The sequence below is a fragment of the Galeopterus variegatus genome, unplaced genomic scaffold (genome assembly GCF_000696425.1).
Source record: "Galeopterus variegatus unplaced genomic scaffold, G_variegatus-3.0.2 Scaffold662, whole genome shotgun sequence".
NCBI classification, from domain to species: Eukaryota; Metazoa; Chordata; class Mammalia; order Dermoptera; family Cynocephalidae; genus Galeopterus; species Galeopterus variegatus.
The window spans coordinates 25225-47391 of NW_007726773.1; the positions used below are offsets into that span (position 1 = coordinate 25225).

A 22167-nucleotide genomic window follows, 5' to 3' on the forward strand; every position below is an offset into this window, starting at 1 on the left:
GGTGAATTTTAGGTAATCTGATGAATTTGTTTAAAGTCTCATTGATGATGTGTGCATTTTTTTAGTGGGCAAGAGCCATAAATCTGCTTCTTTTTTTAAATTAATTTTTTGTTGTTTCCTTTTCAAATGCCCTTCCTTTTGATGCACCTTCCAAAACTGAAAGACATGGATTTTGTTTCTGAAGGGAACTTTTGGCCTGATGTGACAGAGGAGCCCATTCAGATGCTGGAAGACAACGACTTTGATGAGCAAGTAAGTCAAAGTAGAGTCTGAATGAGCTTTTCATTAAAACAGACATTACATTATGTGGTGCAGTTAAATCAAAAAGGGTCAGAAGTAAGCCAAAAGTGGCATTCCAAGCCCCTACTTTCAGAGTGCCCTACTTATAATATGAACAAGTACCCCCAAGATTGCTTTTGAAGACAGCAAAGCAAAAAATAAAACACAATATTATCTAGGTGTCAAGACAAATCATGCTTTGCAGAAATCCTATGTAAAAATAAGCTTAGATTCTGGAAAGATGGAGTAAATGTATTTTCCTTATCCTTCCCACTAAGTATAACTTAAAACCCCAGACATGATATAACAAATCATGCTTTGCAGAAATCCTATGTAAAAATAAGCTTAGATTCTGGAAAGATAGAGTAAATGTATTTTCCTTATCCTTCCCACTAAGTATAACTTAAAACCCCAGACATGATATATGAGCACTCATAGGAAGACTGAAAGGTGGAGAAAAGAAGGCAGGCCGTCTGGGACCTCAGAATCCAAGGAGTGACGTGGCAGTGATTTCCCTGGGTGTTTTGTTTTGTTTCGCCTCATATATCCCAGAGTGGATGCTGGAGACAGCAATCCAGAAATGTCAACAAGCACAGGCAAAGCCCCGAGAAGAGCCAGCTCTCTCTATATGGGGCAACCTCACAAGACAGAGAGCTTTAGGCAATAACCTGCCTCATATATCCCAGAGTGGATGCTGGAGACAGCAATCCAGAAATGTCAACAAGCACAGGCAAAGCCCCAAGAAGAGCCAGCTCTCTCTATATGGGGCAACCTCACAAGACAGAGAGCTTTAGGCAATAACCCCTCTTTGTTATGACTTTATAAATATGCCACATGAATGGTTTGCCTGTTGGGGCAGCCTGGTGGCTCTAATTTCCTGTGTCAACTTACCTCTAAGACTTACAACCAGTGTTAATTTAGGTGAAAGCATTGTTACCCATCCTCTCCTCTACTGCTAAGAAACCTCCTCACAATCATAGGGCCTAACTACAATCATAAGAGTGAAACGTTGTGTCCCTAGAACCCAAAATTAAGTAGACATATTTTTCTAAACTTACAAAAGAAAAGGCAAAAACTAGATATTTGGGAGGTTTTTTTTTTAATTTAATTGGGAAATTTTGGGGTCTCAATTCATATTTAGTCCTAAACTCCTTACTTTCCATCTTGCTTCTACATTGTATCAATAAGATTTGCTTTTCAAATACTGAAATATTACATTAAAGGGAAAAAAAATAGATAACTTGAACTTAGATTTATCACACTGGATTTACTAAGATGGGAAAGTAAACCCAAGCATTTTAGAAATATTTTTCAACTAGAGTTGAAACCTACAGGAATTGTCTTAATTAAATATTTAAATTATTCAGAAACCTTCGGGACTCCTGTTCGTAGAGATTTCGCTGTGTCAGGTGGCACTGCATTCACTGGCGACACATCCACTGTGTAGCTGCGTGAGGTTCTGAAAGAACATGGCACTTCTGGGAGCATTCCAGGACATTCCAGAGAGTTCTAAAGTGTTCCACAAGACAAGCAGGCTGAGCAGGAGAGCTCCCCTCACAAGCACTTTGCCGTCCCAGGGCTTTGCTAAAGGATTTTAGGCAGTGGTGTGATACAATCAGATTTGTTTTATTTTTTGTTAGGTATTTTGATTCAAATTAACTTTTGCATCGTAGAGCTAACATGTACACATGATTTCAAAATACTGAAATACTAACGGAGGCTGTAAAATAAATATTTCAAGTCTTCACCTCCTTACCTCCCAGAAATAACTACTGTATACTGCTTCTTATGTATCCTTCTGGAAATTTTAATGCATATATAAACATACACGTCTTTTAAAACAAATGCAGATCCACAAATGGGATTGTAATATACATTCTGTTCTGTAACTTGCGTTTTCCTTAATAACATTTTGGGACTCTTTGGTATTCCATTACATCTTATCCCATAATTTAACTAGCACCCTATCAATGGATGTTTGTTTCTAGTTCTTTTTTTGTGTGTATAAAATTTTATATATTTGTATATTTATGTATATATATTGCAATGAACTACACCTTTGTTATTACCTACAAATGCAAGTGTATCTAAAGAATAAATTCCTAGCAGTCGAATGCTGGGTCCAAAGGTATCTGCATCTTTAACTGAAAAGGTATTGACCAACTTACCCCAAAATAAGTTGCCATTTTCCTGTTGCCATCAAGAGAGCATAGAGAATGCCTCCCCATCACTTCCTCACCCACCAAGGATCATAATTCTGGCCCATCCGATAGGGAGGGCAGAAATAATATCTCACTGTCGTCTTTTGCATCTCCTTCATTATGAAAGGTATTGGGCAATTTTCACATTTGTTGGTTTGTGTGTCTTTCTGTGACCGGCCAGTTTGTGTCCTTTGTCCACTCTTGCATTACATTGCTTACTTCTTTTTCCTTCTGATTTGTAAGGGCTTTTTATGTATTAAAGAACTCAGTCCTTTTTCTGACATGCATGTTGTAAATTTTTTTCCAGTTTTTGCGTGTATTCCAACCTTCTTGGTATTTTCCATGACATGGTCATTTTTAATATTTAGGTAGTTTCATTTATCAACATTTTCCCTTATGACTACTGAATATTGTTTCACTTTTAGAAAGGTCTTTCCACTCTCAGAAAAAAATTGGATAATTTATTCATGTTTTCTTCTAAGTCTCTAAGGGATCTTTTAAAAAATATAATCTGGAATTTATTGGGGGACAATAACATGGCATAAGGGATCTAGCCATAGTCCCCAACAATATTGATTGAGTTCTTTCGCCACTAACAGAATCAAATCTGCATTTTTAAAGGTCACTTTGGTGGCTTTGCGGATGACAGATTGAAGTGGGGAAGATTGCAGGAAGGAAGTTGTGTAACACTACACTAGAAGTACGAATGGACACATGATAAAAGTCTGGTTACTTAGGGCAGTGCTCAGTGCCACTGCCATGACATGGCACATATTTCTACTCTATAGTCTGGGGAGCTGAAGAGGAGAAGAGAAGAAGGGTACATTTGTAGGAAGGTAAGAAGTTTAGTTGGGGACACATTGAGTTTTAAGTACATGTAAGACACCCAGATGAAGTCCAGTTGAAAACTTGAAATAAGCAATCTAAGTCCCAGGAGAAAATTCTTGGCTGAGGATTTTAATTTGGAATCTGTATTAGTTCACTAAGGCTGCTGAAATAAAGTGCCACCAACTGAGTGGCTTAAACAACAGGAATTTATTGTCTCATGGTTCTGGAGGCAAAAAGTCTGAAGTCAAGGTGTTGGTGGGATTGGTTCCTTCCGAGCGCTGTGAGGGAGGGATCTGGTCCAGGTCTCTCTCCTTGGCTTGTAGAGGGCTGTCTTCTCCCTGTGTCTATTCACGTCATCTCCTTTCTATGCATGTCTCTGCATCCAAATTTCCCCTTTTTATAAGGACACCAGTCATATTGGATTAGGCCCACCTAAATGACCTCATTTCAACTTGATCACCTCTGCAAAGAACCTATCTCCAAACAAGGTCACTGTCTAAAATACTAAAGATTAGAGCTTCGATGTGTGGATTTGAGGGGAACACAATTTAACCCATAATAGAATCCTTATCATATGTTTAAGCCTTGGAAATGCAGGGGATTATAGGACGTTTTTGTCTAACTACTGCAGTTAGATAATACCCCCTTCCTCATAAAACACATAAAGCTTGCCAAACACATAAAAGCACAAGTGTTACTTGGTTTCATGTGTGAGCCTAGGAGCTTTTGGTTTGCAGTTAGTGAGGAGAAAGGTTTTTTTTTTTTTCCTTTTTTTTTTTTTACTGACCGGCAACGGGATCGCAACCCTCGGTGTTGCGACCGCACCGCGCTCAGCCAGTGAGCAGGAACCGGTCTCCACATGGGATCCAAACCCTCGGCGGAAGCGCCGCCACGCTCCCAAGCGGCACACTCTCCAGTGCGCCACCAGGCCGGCCCATGGGAGAAAGGTTTTTGGTGGGTGAGGGGGGATCCAGAAAAAAATGGTGGGAGGGGATGGTACCATGTCTTAATTCTGATCTAAATGCCATTGATGGGAATTGAGCCCCTAAGGTTAGGGTGACAAGGTCAGTCATTTATGAAAACTAATTATGACACACATCATGAAATTCTGGACACAAGCAGAGCTGCTGTAGGGTCCAGGTGACAAAGTGTGGCACAGATTTGGAGGGTCCTTTCCCCTGATGTCTATACCACTCTGTCCCCCAATGATTGGACGCTCGGTACACTGAGGCAGCAGCTATGGCACAGACACTGGCATGCTCATAAAATGTAGCAACACAGCTTGGCAAAGCAGCACTTCTCCAAGCAACCTGATAGGTGACAGATGTGGACAAGCAGGGCCAGAGCCAGAGAAGAATAACAGAGTGAATGCCACATGGGACCTGCAGCTGCAGTACTTGTCTGTGTTAACTCCTCAGGCACCTTTTGAAGGAGGACCAGAAACTCCCAGGGTACAACCTAGGGAGCGGAAGCTAAAGCCCTCCTCTTTGGATGGGGACTATCAACCTACACTTTGGTTATTCTGACAACTCAACTCTTTTGCTATTTTTAGTTCACTATCACACGCTCGTTTTTATTTCTATGACATACTCCTGCATCCCAAATCTTGACATGCAAATTATTTTGTTGCAAGAACCAGAGATTTACCCAAGAAGGGTCTCTGGGCATGGGAGACCTCATCCCTGAGGTGCCCAATACACCTACCATGACAATAAGGATAATCATACTCTATACGTGGGGCAAGCAAATGGGACAAATCCCGTAAGATGTCACATGTGCTGGGTAAATGGAATGGGGTGGCACAGCCTAGATAGGATGAGAACCTCTACTGGACCCCCCCAGTTGGGTCTGCTGTCTGGTAGACTCCAATGGACACGGTATTTTCTGGTGAACAGAACATAGAATGCAGTGGGGATGGTGACAGGTCACTGGCCTAGGCAAATAGGAAGTCATTCCATCCCAAGGGAAGGATTGCCAACAGTGAGGAATTTACTGGCAGCAAGGCCCTTAACCTTGACCTGTGCTGAAGCACTAATTCAGGCAATAGGGAGAGGTGGGGTTCAGAGTTTAGAACTGAGACCAGCCAGACCTAAGGCACCCCAGCATTCTCCCAACCTAGAAACACCAGCCAATCATAAGCCATATTCTTGTATCTGTGCCAGGTCACATGCAGCTTTAGAAGTGTTGGTCTTTCACTTATTACAGGAGGCTAATGAGTTAATGGGGTAGTATCTATTATCACATATTGAACAATAACACCTCAACCTGTAGGTAAACAGGGACAAGGCAATGTGACTGATCCCTAGCTTTCCTCTCTAGGAAGCCAACTCTCAGCTTCTATCAAAAGGGATCCAAAAAAGAAGCTCTTGTGAGGAGCCATCTAGGGGTCAGTCCTGGTGAACAGCACAGACCTGGGATAGAACAATCAAATTTACAAAATAAAAGGGCAGCTTCTCACATTACTTTGGAAGAATCTTTGAACACAGAGCTGCTCAGCACAGTGAGGTGCTAGATGCTGTATCGCTTCCCCGAAGACCCCTTCCTCTCATTGAATAAACGAACCACACTCGGAGCTTGGCCACTTGTGGGTCACAGAAAGCCTGCTTTGCTCTTAAAGCGTGGAAGCAGTTTCATGTTCTATAGCCATCTCCGTGTTTGGAAAAAGAGGCTAATTTTATGTTCTTAAAAGATTTCTTGGCAAACTGATGTAAAAAAAAAAACTCTTGAGGGAATTGGGGAGCAAAAAGTAGGTACAATGGTAAAGGAAATACTCTTTCAAAGAATTCATGCCCCCCACCCTACTTTTCCATTTGTGCTTTTTGAATAAGATGTTGAAATGCCACCTGGTACCTTTGAGAGTCAGAGAAACGATTAACTAATAAATCACTAATTCTCATTTTCTGGATATTTTATTCTGTGGTCCTCTTGTAGTTTTTCAACAGCTCCTACCAGGCAGTGTTTAGGAAGATAATCAAAGAAATGGCTGCTCGCAATGAACTGGAAGAGGATTTTGACATTCCCCTGGCTGAGCTGCTGGAAAGTGAAAACAGAAGGAAACTGGGAATTCTGTAAGTGTCTGGAGAGATCAAGCTATTGGTTAGTGGGCTTGGGAAGGCCAGAGGTAGCAGCAGGGAGAGGTAAATTGGGCCACCAGGGAAAAGAGCAAAACCAGGGCCAGGCAGGCCCTCGGAGTCAGGAAGCAAGTCCAGGCCAGGCACAAGGGCAAAGGTAAGGTCCGGATCAGGTGGACAGAATGCTCCGGCTGCCAGACCAAGATCAAAACTCAAGAGCAAGGAAATCCTTTTTTTTTTTTTTTTTTTTTTTAAGAGCTCCTCATTTCTTTTTATTAGATACATAGATCTTGAGTGTGTGCTGAAAGCTGGCTTTACTGCCATGGCTTTAGATATGGACTTCTCAAGCCCAGAACCCTAATATATGTTTTTTTCTTATTTTGAATCTTATATTTATAATAACATAAGACAGTTCTCCTGAATCCTAGGCCAATGTTATCAATTCATTGAAAGCATCATTTTGGGGTTTTTTGTTTGTTTGTTTGTTTGTTTTAATTTTATTTTACTTCTCAATATACATTGTAGTTGATTTTCACGCCCCTTTATCCGTTCCGCTCCACCCCCTCTCCCCGCCCACATCATATTTATTCACTTGACTTAAAAAGTTCAAGGAATTTTTGTGATTGTTGTAATCTTCCCCCCCACACACACACCCTTTATTTGTTTGTGTGTTTGTTTGTTTGTTTGTTTGTTTGTTTGTTTGTTTATAGCTCCCACAAATAAGTGAGAACATGTGGTATTTCTCGTTCTGTGCCTGACTTGGTTCACTTAATATAACTTTCTCTAAGTCCACCCATGTTGTTGCATGGCAGTATTTCATTCTTTTTTATAACAGAGTAGTACTTCACTGTGCAGATATAACACAGTTTCCTTATCCACTCATCTGATGATGGACATTTGGGCTGGTTCCAACTCATGGCTTATTGTAAATAGAGCTGCAATAAACCCTGGAGTACAGTTATCCCTTCAACATGGTGATTTCCATTCCTCTGGGTATATTCCCAACAGTGGAATAGCTGGGTCATATGGCAGATCTATCTGTAATTGTTTGAGGAATCTTCATACCATTTTCCATAAAGGCTGCACCATTTTGCAGTCCCACCAACAGTGTATGAGAGTTCCCTTTTCTCCGCAACCTCTCCAGCACTTATAATTCTCAGTCTTTTGGATTTTTGCCATCCTAACTGGAGCGAGATGGTATCTCAAAGTGGTCTTGATTTGCATTTCCCAGATGCTGCATGAAGTTGAGCATTTTTTTCATGTGTCTGTTGGCCATTTGTATACCTTCCTTTGAGAAATGCCTTTTCAGCTCCTTTGCCCATTTTTTAATTGGGTTATTTGGGTTTTTTTGCTGTAAAGTTGTTTGAGTTCCTTGTATATTCTGGATATTAATCCTTTGTCAGATGTATATTTTGCAAATATTTTCTCCCACTCTGTTGGTTGTAAGAGCAAGGAAATCCTAAGCATTCTAAGTATCCATCCTAAGCATGGATAGGATCAAAGGCTGGCAGTGGTAGAAGTTGGAAATACAGGGCAAGAAAAGACTTGGAGGGACTATGAACTTGTACAGAAGTCTGGGGAGCAAGGCTCAGACCCCTGGGCCTCTAAGAGAGGAGGAAATGTGGCATCCAGACCCTGGTCATCTGCCCAGTGATTTCCCTAGCTTCATCCCAGGCTGCCTAATGTTTTCCCATGCTTCCTGGAGGAGGAGAGCCCTGAGCTTCACTGACCTGGGGGTCAAGGCCAAGGCCCCTATCTGGAGGGGTGAATGCTAAGGTTATTGCACACCTTTTGTTGGCACCAGGTCTTTCTAGCTGACAAGGCTCCAGGTCATAAAATGCTCCAGAACCCATTTGTACATCTAGCCTGTGGTGCAGGACATGCTCTCAGCTTGGAAGTCTGGGTTTTCCTTACATGTTGCTAGAAACCTGAGAGAGCAAGATGTGGGTCAGTCCCCTGTGGTCTGTTGCAGACTCCCAGCAGTGGCACCAGGAACAGGCTGTAGGGGACGGGGTGCCCTACCTCATTGCTCCGGAGAGTTCAGGCATTCACAAAAGTCAGGAGGAGATCGACTGCCAGCAACTCCTGCTGTAGGCTCAGTAGAGTTGTGGGGCAAGAGGTCCCTGAGGATTCTCTAGGAATGGGGAACGCAAAACACACAGAGCAAAACACAAAGAACTCCCAAGCTTTCGGATCAGCAAAAACAAACAGCAAATGCCATCTCGCCTTTCTTCCTGTTTAAGCCTGTAACGGAGGATCGTTCTCACCTGACTGCCCTCAACACATATTTCCTGAGAACCTACTGTGTGCTGATCTAAGCTCTAGGGATGCAGTAGTGTGTACCCCAGAGTCTGCTGTTGAGGTGCTGTCTGGTGGGGATTCCACTTGCTTGCAAAGGTGGGCAAAAAGCCAAGGAAGCAACACCCAGCCCTTCCCAAAAGGGCACTGAATGCCTCTGGCTGGATCCCCTTACCAGAGTCTAACTCTTGTCTGCATTTGACATCCTGTTCTCAGTGAAGGACAGGCCTCCGCCCCACCCCACTCCTTGGTCCTTATTTTTTCACCAGTGCCAGTAGGCTAAGTAACCGGTTCCATTGAAAGTGCTTGCAAATAAAATGAATAGTGTTTGGTACAAATGGGCTACAAGGATCTCTTTCTCAAGTTCCCCTATTGCTTCTCTGCAAATAGTGAATCCTCACTCTCTGCTAGGTTTGCACCTAGCACCTAGCATCTAGCACAGCCCTTCCTAGCAAAGGATGTTTGCTTCCTGGGGTTGCTTGGGGTTAAATTATTATGCTCTCTTCGAGAATCTGAACCAAGAACTTGAAACCTGTCAAGTCACTAGCTGGGTCACTCAGTGGTTAGAGAGTGGTACTGATAACACCAAGGTCCAGAGTTCCATCCCTGTACCAGCCAGCAAAACAAAAACAAAACAAAAAAACCTGTTGTGTCAAAGTCCTCCTTCTCAGATCCAATTAAGCCTGGGAATCTCACCCTTTCTAGCACATCCCCTTTCAAAGGGGCATGAGCTGAGAACCAGGAAACATAGCTGCCCTGGAAAGCACCCTTACTGTGAAGTGAAACAGTTGAAGCCATTGAAATGCCAGGCCAACTCTCATTGTATCTTCACATGAGGGTGGTAAAGGGCTTGATCATTTTGAAAGTCGGTGCCTTGCGTGTCTTTCACGATAAGTTATTGTGAGTGAGCCTATTTGAACTTTTCCTATTAAAGGCAAAGGAGTTTCCAGTACACTGTCCAGTTCACAGACAATGCTGTTTTTCCAAGCTGTTTCCTGATGCAGCCCTCACTAGGACAGGGACAAGCACAGAAAATCAAGCTGCACGAGTTTAGCTCAGAGAGTCACACTTGCCTAGGGGACCTCTTGGACCTTCCTGTCCTGTTCCTGATCCCCAAGATGACCCTAATTGCTTTCATTTGGAAGGGCTTAGGGGCCAGCCCATGTGCCTTGGTTGACAGCTGGAGACCAGGAGGGAAGCAGGGAGTCAATACCATATGTCATGCCTTTATTCCTGAGCGTTAACTGGAGGGTCAGAAAGCAGAGCGTGGTCCCAGCTTTCCACCTGTGTGAACAGCTCAGCCAGCTCTAGCACTGCCTGACTCTGGATCATGACACGTAAGCATGAATTTAGGCTTGGCTTTTAAAGACGATTCACCTTCCTTTTAGGTTGAAGAAAAACTTTGAGACATATAAGAAAGCAATCCTGTGGATTTTGAAGCGGCGACGTGAAGGTCAGTGGTGCTCTTCTCTTCCCTGTGACTGGCTCTCCTGTCCGCCACTCACAGCCTCGCCCCTTCTGCTGTGTGCATAAAGGAGGCGGGACTCCCTGGTGCACCTGCTGGGCAGGGAGATCCTAGCTGCAGGGGATGAAACACTGAGTGGGACAGACACAGTCTAGGACCTCATGGGCTTGTCCCTTCGTGTGCGTGGAGAAGGGGGGAGGATAGATAAAAAGGTAGGGAATTACCATATAGAAGGTTAAGTCCTACGATGGGAAGGGGATGCCATGAGACTACAGAGAAGGGGATCTAGCCCAGATTTGGGGAAGGAGGGATCCAAGAAGGCAATATTAATGCAAAATTTGGGAAGCCCTTTTGCCAGGAGACTGAAGACATTTGGTGTCCAGCTGTTAAGATTTGCCAGTCATGCAGGTTACCAGTTTTTTCAATCTAATCATGGAAAGCTTGAGTCAAGGGGCTAAGCTATTGGGCTACTTAATTCAGAAACTCAAAACCACTATATGGAATATCTTTCAGATGACGAGATCCAACTAATGTGAAATGACAGCACCCGTGGGAGACATAGCTAATCAATCATGGTACTTTGAGCCAGATCACAGCCCCAGATTCCCTCTCAAGAGTGCACTCTCCCCCCCCCCCCCCCCCTCCATACCAATTTACATCCCTGACCTAACTGTTAAGGAATAATTGCTGTGGGCTAGATACTTTCACGTACACTATCTGATTCGAACGGATCTTCCTAACCACGTGAAGTAGGATAAAGAAACTAAGGCTAAGAGAGGCTGAGTGACCGGCGTAGATAACCCAGCAATTAAATGGAAAAGCCATGCTATGCCCAAGACCTCTCAGGGCAAGTGCGGGGCTCATGCCCTTGGCACGCTCAGTGAACAACAAAAGGCCAGTGTGTCTGGAGAAGAAAACGTGGGGGGCCATCTAAGCCTGGGCCTCATGTCCTCATTGGAGTTACGGGCAGGGAGAAAGAGGAATTCCCACCTGTAGTTACCAAGGTGGGAGGGCCCTGCCGCCCACTAAGACTCACACAATGGGGTACCCCCAAAACAAGAAGGGGGTTTCAGATTCTCAGCAGCCAAAAACACAACAACAAATATCTATTACTCTAATTGTGTCATACCTGGATAGTTTCTGTTCCTCCTTAGCCGTAGCCACCTGTGTCATTCCTCAGCACCTTATCAAGGCATACAGTAGGCACTCAGTAAGTGTTTCTTGAATGGATGCATGCATGCATGATCTTTTGCTCCTTTGGGGGGAATATAGTCCCTGCAGGACACTCCACTGTCATATGCTGAGGGTAGGACATGAAATTTGATATAATACGAATGGCCGGATTCCTCTGAACGCCTTCCCCCCCCCCACACCCCTTTCCAATCCCTGCTTCTTTGGACAACTGAAGCCTAGAAAGTTTGAGCTTTTTATACAAAAATCAACATTTCTAATTGATAAGAGGCATCTCCTCCATGTTCCTGCTGTGGCCACTGCCAAAGGAATCTTCTAGCCACCTCTGAGATGCAAACTCATTTACTTCCAGTATCCAACCCATTCTTCCATATTCCAGATACACAACCCCATGTCTCTGAACACTCCAATTTCCAAACCAAGGCTAACTTCATGGGCATGTGACCTGTGAAGTCACACAGGGCTCCTCATTTGGAAGAGCCCTGTGCTTGGTTTAAAACTGCTGTCACTGTCTTGAAATTCTTATTAATTTTAGAACAAGGGTCCCTGAATTTTTATTTTGCACCGGGCCTCTCGAATTATAGAGCCCTTCCTGTTCAGAACCATTGATCTGGTGAAAAGAAGCAGGAGAACGTTGCACAGCTTGTATCATGAACCTTCAAAATACAAAGCTCTTTTTTGAAGACACAGAAATATTGACCTCCTACTATGTAGCAGGCACGACACATGCATTATTTCACAGTAACTCCACAGGTAACTATAGGCAGCATTATCCCATTTTAAGGAATCTCAGGCTCAGACACCTTCATCTCTCCCCCGAAATTCTAGACTTCCTCACTCCCATCTTTTTGTCTCTTTTTGTTTCCAGCACAATCTTCTAAAAGCTCATCCCTGGCCTTCCACTGCCTTCAAGAAAATGTCCACATTCCTCATACAGCTTACAAGGCTCTCGATTTTTCCTTTCCAGACATGCTGGCTTTTTTGTCATTCATCAAATGGGCCAAGCGTCTCTTGCCACAGGGCTTGTACCTACTGCTCCTTCTGCCTAGAACTCTCTCGGCTCCAGCATCCCTGTGGCTCGCTCCCTCACTTCATTCTGGGATGTTAAACGTCACCTTCTCGCAAATACTTTTCTTGGCTACCCTTTATGAGCCAGTGCTCACACACACACGTGCACACACATATCTCTTTCCATCCTCCCTGCCCTGCTTAATTTTTTTTTCAGAGCACACATAGCCATCTGGCATGTTATATTTTTATCTATTCACTTGTTTAGCATCTGTCTCCCCTGAGACAGCAGGGACTATAGCATCCGTGATACCTAAGACAGTCGCCAACACAGAGGCACACAATAGATGGTTATTGAGTGAGCGAATGAGCATGAACGAGTGATCTAGCCCTGCTCGCCTGTCCTGAATCATCTGCCCCCCCTGGCCGGCTCCCACTCGAGCCTTCCCCACACAGGACCTATGCCAGGACTCCCACTGGCGTGCACAGGCTCGCCTCCCACCAGAAGTCTCCTCGGCTTCAAAGCCTGGCCAAGTTCCCTCCCATGAGCACTCATGGCACCCTTGGTTGGCCCCAGCGGTGGGATGTCCAGGGCGGTCAGTTAAGTCAGCCTAACCGAGTTGGTGAGCAAGCCAGGGGCCCCGTGTTCCCACCGAGAGCACCCCGGCTGGTCCCACAGCTGGAAGCTCCTCTCCATGGCTCCTCAGCTGCCGCTGCTGTGTTCGACCCTTACCAAGAGGCACTGGGAGCAGCGGTTGTCCCTCAGTGGTCCTCACTCGTTTAGTTCCAAAACTCAATTGTTACAAAAATGGACAAAAATGAATATAAAAAGAAATCTGTTGCTATGAACACTAGGTTGAATGCTTTTAAAAAATTCAATAAGAAAATGGTTTTAAAAAAAAAACTGCTTTGAATTAGATGTGGACCAAACATGCCCAAAAGATTGGGAAATGTATAGACATTTTTTTTAACTCTATGATTCTGTACTCAGACTATTTAGAAACTGCCAAAACTGAAGATGATCAATAATAAATGATGGGTGTGGTTTGAGCAAAAATGATCACAGAGCCCCTATCATCCCTTCCGCACTCGAAGGAAAGACCTTGCCCCATATTTTAAATGACATGTTAATATACGTTTCTGATTTAAGGTAAAATAACACGTTTAAGGTACGTTTCCTCTTTTAACGACTCCTCACGTTAGCCTATTTTTTCAGTTAGTAGCCACATTTTCTGCTGGGTGAGGAGTACTCCCCACCCATGACACTGTGGTCGCCATATTGCTGTGTCACCCCCACCCCCACCTCTGCACTGGGTGGTCGTCACCATTGTACCCAGCACCTAGCGCTGGGCTGGCACGCATTAGGGCCTTGATAAATGTGTGTTGAATGAATGAATGAAAAAACAGAAAGAGCTGGAATTTCAACCCCTACGTTTCAAAGGCCTTGCTCTGCCGACTGCCTGGCAGCTTTCCTTGCTTGGAGGTCAATGGCTGATCCCTCAAACTCCTTTCGACACCTTGAGAGATACAGAATCATGTTTTCTTTCTCTTTTCCACCAAAAGCAGGTCAAAAGTTGACAGAGTTGTCCACTCTTACATTTCATTTATTTACTCAACCACCACAATTTGAGGAGCCTGAGAAAGAAAGAATCAAAAAACGTCGTGTTGTTCGTCCTAAAAAGAAGTTACAACTAGATACAGAATGGATAATGGTAAAGACAAAGGTAAGTGTGGCAGTGCAGTGGTGTTTTGTGTGTGTGTCAGGCATACACACACCCTCAGAAAGCTGTCAGGACCAATACACAACGTGAACACACACAAGAAAAATGTATCCAGTACAGAGAGGTACAGCTGAGTGTGTGGGTTATTGGCAAACTGACTAGGATTTTTACTAGGATTCATTGAGATTCTTCTGCCTGTATCAGGCAATTGGATAGGGGTGGAATGGAATAAAGGAAATATATAATATATAGGTCCCTCCCCAATAAGTTAAAATCCATATCAAAATAAATCACACAGTGAATGGATAAACTGCAGTACAGCCATATAATGGAATATTATTCAGCACTAAAAAGAAATGAGCTATCAAGCCATGAAAAGACATGGAGGAATCTTAGACACCCATGACCAAGTGAAAGAAGCCAATCTGGAAAGGCTACGTATGGTATGATCCCAACTGCATGATGTTCTGGAAAAGGCAAAACTTACAGAGACAATAAAAAGATCAGGGGTTGCCAGGAGTTGGAGGGAAGAAGGGATGAAGAGGCAGAGCACAGAGGATTTTTAGGGCAGTAAAACTGTTCATACTATAGTGTTTACATGTCATTAAACACTTGTCCATACAACACCAGGAGTGAACCCTCATGCAAACTGTGGACTTCGGGTGATAACGATGTACCCATGTGGACTCATTAATTGCAACAAATGCACCACTCCGGTGAGGGATGTTGATAGTGGGGAAGGCTATGCATGTGGGGGTGGGTCAGGGGGAATATGGGAATCTCTGTACTTTCCACCCAATTTTGCTGTGATCTGCTCTAAAAAACCAATGACATGGTATATGAGGAGACTTCAAAAAAGTTTAGGGAAAAATGGAATTAAAAGATAAAAAATTTTAAATACAAACTTATTTCTCAACATAAGCTCCATCAAGTTTAAGACAACTTTACAAGTGATGATACTAGCCACTTGCTCCATCCCTAAAGAACTGAGGGTCCTGGGAATTTAACCAAGTCAATACAGTTTTTTTTTACATTATTAACTGAGAAAAATTAGTGCCCCTTAAAAAATTTTTAAGATTAGCAAACAGAAAGAAGTCAGAAGGAGCCAAATCAGGATTTTAAGGTGGATGCCTAATGGTGTCCCATCAAAACTTCCACAAAATTGCCCTTGTTTGATGAGGAGAATGAGCAGGAACACTGTCGTGGTGGAGAAGGGCTCCCTAGCAAAGCTTTCCGGGGCATTTTTCTGCTAAAGTGTTGGCTCACTTTCTCAAAACACTCTCATCATAAACACATATTATTATTCTTTGGTCAACAATTAAAATGCCCTGAGCATCCCCCCAAAATCGGTGCCATGGCCTTTGCTCGTGACCATCTGCTTTTGCTTTGACTGGACCACTTCCACCTCTTGGTGGCCGTGGCTTTGATTGTGCTCTGTCTTCAGGATCATACTGGTAAAGCCATGTTTCATTTCCTGTTACAGTTCTTCTAAGAAATGCTTCAGGATCTTGATCCCGCTTGTTTAAAATTTCCCTCTAAAGCGTTTCTCCTGTCTGCAGCTGATCTGGGTGCAACAGTTTTGACACCCTTCAAGTGGAGAGTTTGCTCAACTATAACTTTCATCAGAATTCTGTAAGCTGAACCAATAGAGATGTCTATGGTGTTGGCTACTGTTTCTGCTGTGTATCATCAGCCCTCATCAATTAGAGCACAAACAAGATCAATTTTTTCTTCACAAATTGATGTGGGTGATCTGCTGCTGTGGACTTCATCTTCCGTATTGTCTCATTCCTTCTTAAAACGAGTTATCCGCTTGTAAACTGCTGACTTCTTTGGGGCATCGTCATTATAAGCTTTTGATGAAGCATCAGTGATCTCATCATTCTTCCACCCAAGCCTCACCATAAATTTGATGTTTGTTCTCGCTTTAATTTTAGCAGAATTCATGTTGCTCTGATAGGGACTCTTGTTAAACTGATGTCTTATTCTTCTTAGTGCTTCAAACTAGGTGCTGCTCAGACCTGTCATAATGAGTTGGTACTAGTTTATTTTGGTGCAAAAAAGTTTTTCAGTTCATGCATAGTTTTTTCATAGTACACATTTTCCATTAACTTTTTGAAGACCCCTCATTTTTATGAAGACTAATACTATAAAGTCATAAATGAAAACTAGTCTCAAAATGTTAGAGTTATTGAGAGTGAGCTAATAATCAGTTCTGAAATTCAAAAAAGAGGCATTAAAGTGGGGACTCTTTCTAGGTGTGATAAATTTTTTTGCCTTCAGTAAATGTGTCGAGAACATACTATGCCCTTCACCAGAATCTTCTAGGTGCTGCGGACAGAGGGTTCAACAAAACAAAGCCACTGCTCCATTGAGCTAATTTTCCAGGTGGGAAAAGAGCCAATATACAAATATACTACTCGGTGCTATGTCAGCTATTGTAAGGCGGCCACACAGGAAAAGCAGCAGAAGGGGCTCTCCAGTTGTTGTGTCGGGAGAGGAGTTGCCATCATACTTGTAGGGCTATAGGGATGGCTGGCTGGGCCCAGTGCCATTTGAGCCTAGGCATGTATGAAATGAGGGAGTGAGCCATGAAGATTCCTGGAGGAAGGGCATTCTACGCAGACCCAAGTGCAAAGGCCTCAAGGAGAGCTGTGAGCAAGTGAGGAAGGGATAGGGAATTAGCTTGGGTTCCCAGATTAGGCAGAGCAACCACCTCAAGGACACAAAACCTTTATTAGTCAGGACAACACTGATTAGCTGCTGACACAAATGTTTCCCAAAACTAATAAACAGATGTGTATTTCTTGCTCACCTCGTGTCTATTTTGAGCCTTGTAGCTCTTTTGAGTGGCTTTCCTCCAAGCTGGTCAGTCCATCAGAGGAGGAATGCATAAAGAAAATGTGATATATATATACACTGGAATACTATTCAGCCTTAGAAAAGAAGGAAATCCTGTCATTGTGACAACGTGGATGGACCTGGAGGACATTATGTGAAGTGAAATAAACCAGGCATAGAAAGACAAATACCACATGATCTCATTCATATGTGGAATCTGAAAAAGTTGAACTCAAAAAAATAAAATAAAATTGAATAGAATTAAATCAAATTAAAAAGTTGAACTGATAGAAGCAGGAAGTAGCCAGGGATTGCAGAGCAGGGGAAATGGGTAGATGGTGACCATGAGAGATAAAATTTTAGTTAGATAGGAGGAGTAAGTTCAAGAGATCTGTTGTACACCCTGGTGACTATAGTCAATAACAATATATATTGTGTACTAGAAAATTGCCACAGGAGTGTATTAGTCTGTTTCTGTTGCTTATAAATACCTGAAACTGGAAAGTCCAGGGAACGTATCTGGTGAGGGTCTTGGTGGTGGTGACAGTGACCCAGGAGTCTCACATGTCAGAAATGGAGCAGAGAGAGATTAACCTCCTCACATGCTCTCCTTTTAAAGCCCTCAGAACCATGCTCCTGACCACCATTTTTAATCCATTCACTACAGCATGGTCCTACAATCCAATCACCTCTTCAAGGCTCCACCTTTCAATTACCATAATAGGATTTCCAACCCTCTTAACAGTCACAGTGGGGGCCAAGCCTCTAACACATTAAACTTTGGGTGGTCCACAATTCAATCCACTGCAGAGAGTAAATTTTAAGTGATCTCATCACAAAAAAATAAGTATGTGAAGTAATCCAAATGTTCAATAGCTTGATTTAGCCATTCCATAATGTGTACATACATCAAAACATTATGTTGTAGACCATAAATATATACAATTCTTGTCTGTCAATTTAAAAAAAAATTTAAAGGCACTTCTTTAGGTTTAAAAAAAGAGCAATGATTTGTAGACTAAATGTTGAAGGTGGCTGGAATTCTAATGGTCGAAGGCAGTGTCAGGAACAAACCTGCAACTCAGGGGGCAGATTGCTAGCATGTGGCTCCCGTCTTATTGGATAACTTTGTGGAAGTCATTTGGCCAGTCTTAAACAGGGAAAAATGGTCGTGACCCTAATTGTAGGGTTATTGTATTGTGGAAGTAAAGTATTTAGTGCAGTGCTGCGTGTAGGGAAAGGGCTTGCGGTGACTTAGCTATGCCATCACCATCACCTCTAGGAGTGGTTTCTGCCCCGGTGCCCAGGGTCCTGGGCATTTATAGGCAGTGCCCTGGGGACCTGCCCCCGAGGCAGCTCCTCCTCCAGCAGAGCTGCATCTCTCTCTCTTATCCTCTTGTATTGTGGGGGCTGGTTGGTTAGTTCACTTGTTTAGATTGTGCTGCTGATAACACCAAGGTCAAGGGTTTAGACACCCTTACTGGCCAGCTGCAAAAAAAAAAAGAAAGAAAAATTAGATTTCAACATTCTGCGGTAAGCTCTCTTTGAACAAAGGATTCTTCAACTGTTAAAAAATAATAGGCTGGTCAGTTAGCTCAGTTGTTTAGAGTACGGTGATAGAACACCAAGGCCAAGGGTACTGTTCAGCCACACACACACACAAAAAAACAGTCTGAGCCCATCTAGTGGCCATGGTGCCCATCCTGACCCTAACCGTCCACTCCCAGACTCAGCCGACAGCACAGCCCCCGCTTCGTGCTGTTGTTGGACGCAAGAGCCCTTGCTTACTGGAGCCTCGCCTCACTGGAGACATTCAAGCAAAAGCCGGACATCAGAAAAGGTGACTAATAAACGTACCAAAAGAACATCTTGCACAAATACCAGAATCTGATCAGATAAAATAGTTTAAGGAATTTCTTGGAACCTACCACCAGCTTACAGAAATGTGCTTTTTGGACTGTGTTAAAGACTTCACAACAAGAGAAGTAAAACCTGGAGAGAGACTGCCTGCTCAGACCACTGCTTAGAGAAATATTTCTTAATGATGCAAAGAATACCCATGAGATTTCAGGAATATCATATTCAGCAGAGTGAAGCTCTGGCAACCATAGCAGAACTCCTTGGCCAACTACTCTAGAGAAGTCCTGATGGATGAACTTTCAGTGAAAGATTGCCAACAGCTGTGGCACTGGAAATGAAGATTCGTGTGTTAGCAGTAGCCACTGAACGCAGTGACCACCACGGTAAACTGTCTGTCATGACTGGCAAATGAAAACCACTGGAGAAACAAAATTACTATTTACCAAGAATGATTAAAATAGAAGGTCTTCTTGTTCAATTAAAATAATAAGATGCAACATTTGTTGAGGCCTTGATTTAGCAGCTCAGTCATTTGATTAGAAAAATAAACCATTGTTTCTTCAAAAAAAAATTAAGTCATAGTTTGAAAATCACTAATCTGTCTTCTAGTTAGATTAATGGAGAATACTAGATGGCCTGAAAAGCCTTCCTGCTACAAATACCTGGGAATTGAAATAAAACATAAGAAGCATCCTTTTAAATGCAGAGTGGAGACTGTAAGAAAGTAAGGGAAATAACCAATGCCAGAAATAGAAAAAAAAAAACTGTAAAACTAGCAGAGTGGGCGTGTGATCCAGAGGTTGGGAGATGGGCGTGTGTGCTGGGGAAGCGGGAGAAGCATGTGTCTTGACAATCCAGGGGCTTGGGTTTTAACACCAGCATTGGGACAGGAGACAATTGGAGGACACACATTCTTTCCAAGTGCATGTGAAACATCTACAGTAACTGATCACACACACACTAGGCCACAAAACAGGTCTCAGCAAACACTAAAGAGATGACATCATACAGACTATGTTCCCCTGCCCCAAAGCATTTTAATTAGTAATAATAAAAACACACCCAAAAGCACTTTATACATTGGCAAATTTAAGAACACACTTGTAAATAACTCTGGTCAAAGAAGAAATCATATTGGAGATCTGAAAATATTGAGAATGGAGTAAAAATGAAAGGTAAGTATCTACACTCATGGGAAAGAGCTAAAACAGTATTTTGAGAGGAACATTATAGCTTTAAACACCTATTAAAGAAGGAGGAGGAGGAGGATCATGAAGAAGAAAGACAAAAACCAATGAGCTCAGCATTCAATTCAAGGAATTAAAAAAACAAAATAGAATAACATAGAAAACCCACGGGAAGCGGGAGGATATAAATGATAACAATAAGAGCAGAAATCAGTACAACAGAAAACAAAGAAATGACAGAATAAACAAATCAAAACTGGTTCTTTGAAAAGATGAAGAAAATTGGCAAATTTTCAGTGCCTCAAGGGCCCACCTGGGGACCCGAGGCATGGAGAAGGGGACTGGAACCCCCTCCCACAATCAGGCACACTGCACCAGCACCTCAGGGCCAGCCCAGTGACCCGAGGCATGGACACTCCCCACAACCAGGGACACTGCACCAGCACAAAGGAGCATGCCAAAATCATCACCTCCATGTGGGTGGCCCACCACAGCCACCACTATAACCATGGCTATCATGAAAGTGGCTAGATGGTCTGCCAGCCACTGCAGTGCATTGACACAAGGAGAGTCACCAGCAGAGATAAAAGAAGAGAGGGTCAGCCTGTGGCTCACTTGGGAGAGCGTGATGCTGACAACACAAGGTCAATGGTTAAGATCCCCTTACCGGTCATCTTTTAAAAGAAAAAAAAAAAAATAGAAGAAGAAGAGAATGTCTCTCTCCACGAAGCCCATTTCAGAGTGACAGAAGAAGCATCTGCTCTATGATAATATTGGGGGACCTGAACACACCTCTCAGCATTGGACAGATCATCTAGGCAACAAACCAACAGAGTAACCATTACTCTTTCAGAGGGAGAAAAGAAATCTAGGGTAATTAGAGAGGGGAAGCAGTGGGGGGTGGGGAGAGATTGGGCAAAAGGCATAAAAAATAATTATGATTTGTAACAATATATATGCTAGTAATATTGATTTGATCAACATATCTCAACGTTGAACCCCCAAAATATGTATAATCAATTTTGATTCAATAAAAATTTTAAAAAAAACCATAGGCAAATATTATTACAAGGTTGATCCAGAAAAGAAAAGAGAAGGTATAAATAATATAAAAAGAATGAAGATATGTTGAAGTCCTAATCCCCTGTGCCTCAGATTGCGACTTTATGTGAAAAAACAGTCTTTGGGGATGTAATTAATTAAGATTAGGTCCTCCTGGGTGGAGTAGGCGGTCTCCCTAATCCAATATGAATTATGAGCAGATGGCCATGTGAAAACACAGAGATCACCATGTGAAGATGGAGGCAGAGATTGGGGTATGTATTTACAAGACAAGAAACATCATAGATCACGGTCTATCTCCAAAACCTAAGAGAGGAATGGAAGAGATTCTTCCTCAGAGGCTCCAGAAGCAACTAAGTCTGTCAACACCTTGATTTCACACTTCTGGCTTTCACAATGAGGAGAGAATAAATTCCTGTAGTTTTAAGCTGTCCAGTTTGCAGTACTGTATTACTGCAACCCTAGGAAACTAATACAATCAATTACCATTCGAGTGATTGAAATGATAGTTTAAAATCTACACCCACACACTAGTCCAGTTCCTCCTCCTCATTGTATATACAAGTAAACTGAGGCCCTGAGAGAGTTCCCCAGCAAGTTGGTGGGAGTCATGGGTGGGGTAGCATGTGGACCTCAGAGAGCAGGTGAACAGGGCCCAAGTGCTCTTGTGACCCTGCCATGCTCTGCAGTAGGACAGTTGGCACCCACACACTTTTCATAGGCTTGTCTTTTCTTCCCAGGAACATCAAGGAGATGGAAAATTAATTCTCTACCCCAATGAGAATGTCTTCCAAATTCTCTTTCCTGATGGGACAGGCCAGATACAGTATCCACTGAGCACAGAGATGCCCATATCGACACATATCGGCACCTAAAAAGTCTATGATTTGGGGCTGGGGTGTGGGGTTTGACTGAGGCCTGTGTCCTCTGCAGGGCCCTGCCTTATCCAGGGGATCCCAAGGGATGGCTTGTGCCTTAACCATGTCCCAGTTATCCATCAGGAAACCTGGCTATGCTCATCTTCTGTACAAAGGATAAAAAGTTCACATACATCATTCTGGAAGACAGTGAGGAAGGGTGGATCCGGGCCCTTATTGACAACTCCGGCCATGCCACCTTCTATGATGAAAACCGGGATATCTGGTAAGATCGGGT

The 22167-nt window shown here is 43.1% G+C and overlaps 1 protein-coding gene across 1 annotated transcript in view; it reads left to right on the plus strand.

Annotated features, from left to right (window-relative positions):
• The window catches only part of ERICH6B (glutamate-rich 6B), a 49672-nt gene that overhangs the window by 19407 nt on the left and 8098 nt on the right, over positions 1-22167 (plus strand). The window contains 6 exon segments of the mRNA XM_008571132.1: positions 164-252; positions 6240-6376; positions 10066-10130; positions 13908-14065; positions 21753-21838; positions 22003-22155. Of these exon segments, the coding sequence (XP_008569354.1) occupies positions 164-252; positions 6240-6376; positions 10066-10130; positions 13908-14065; positions 21753-21838; positions 22003-22155 (688 nt within the window).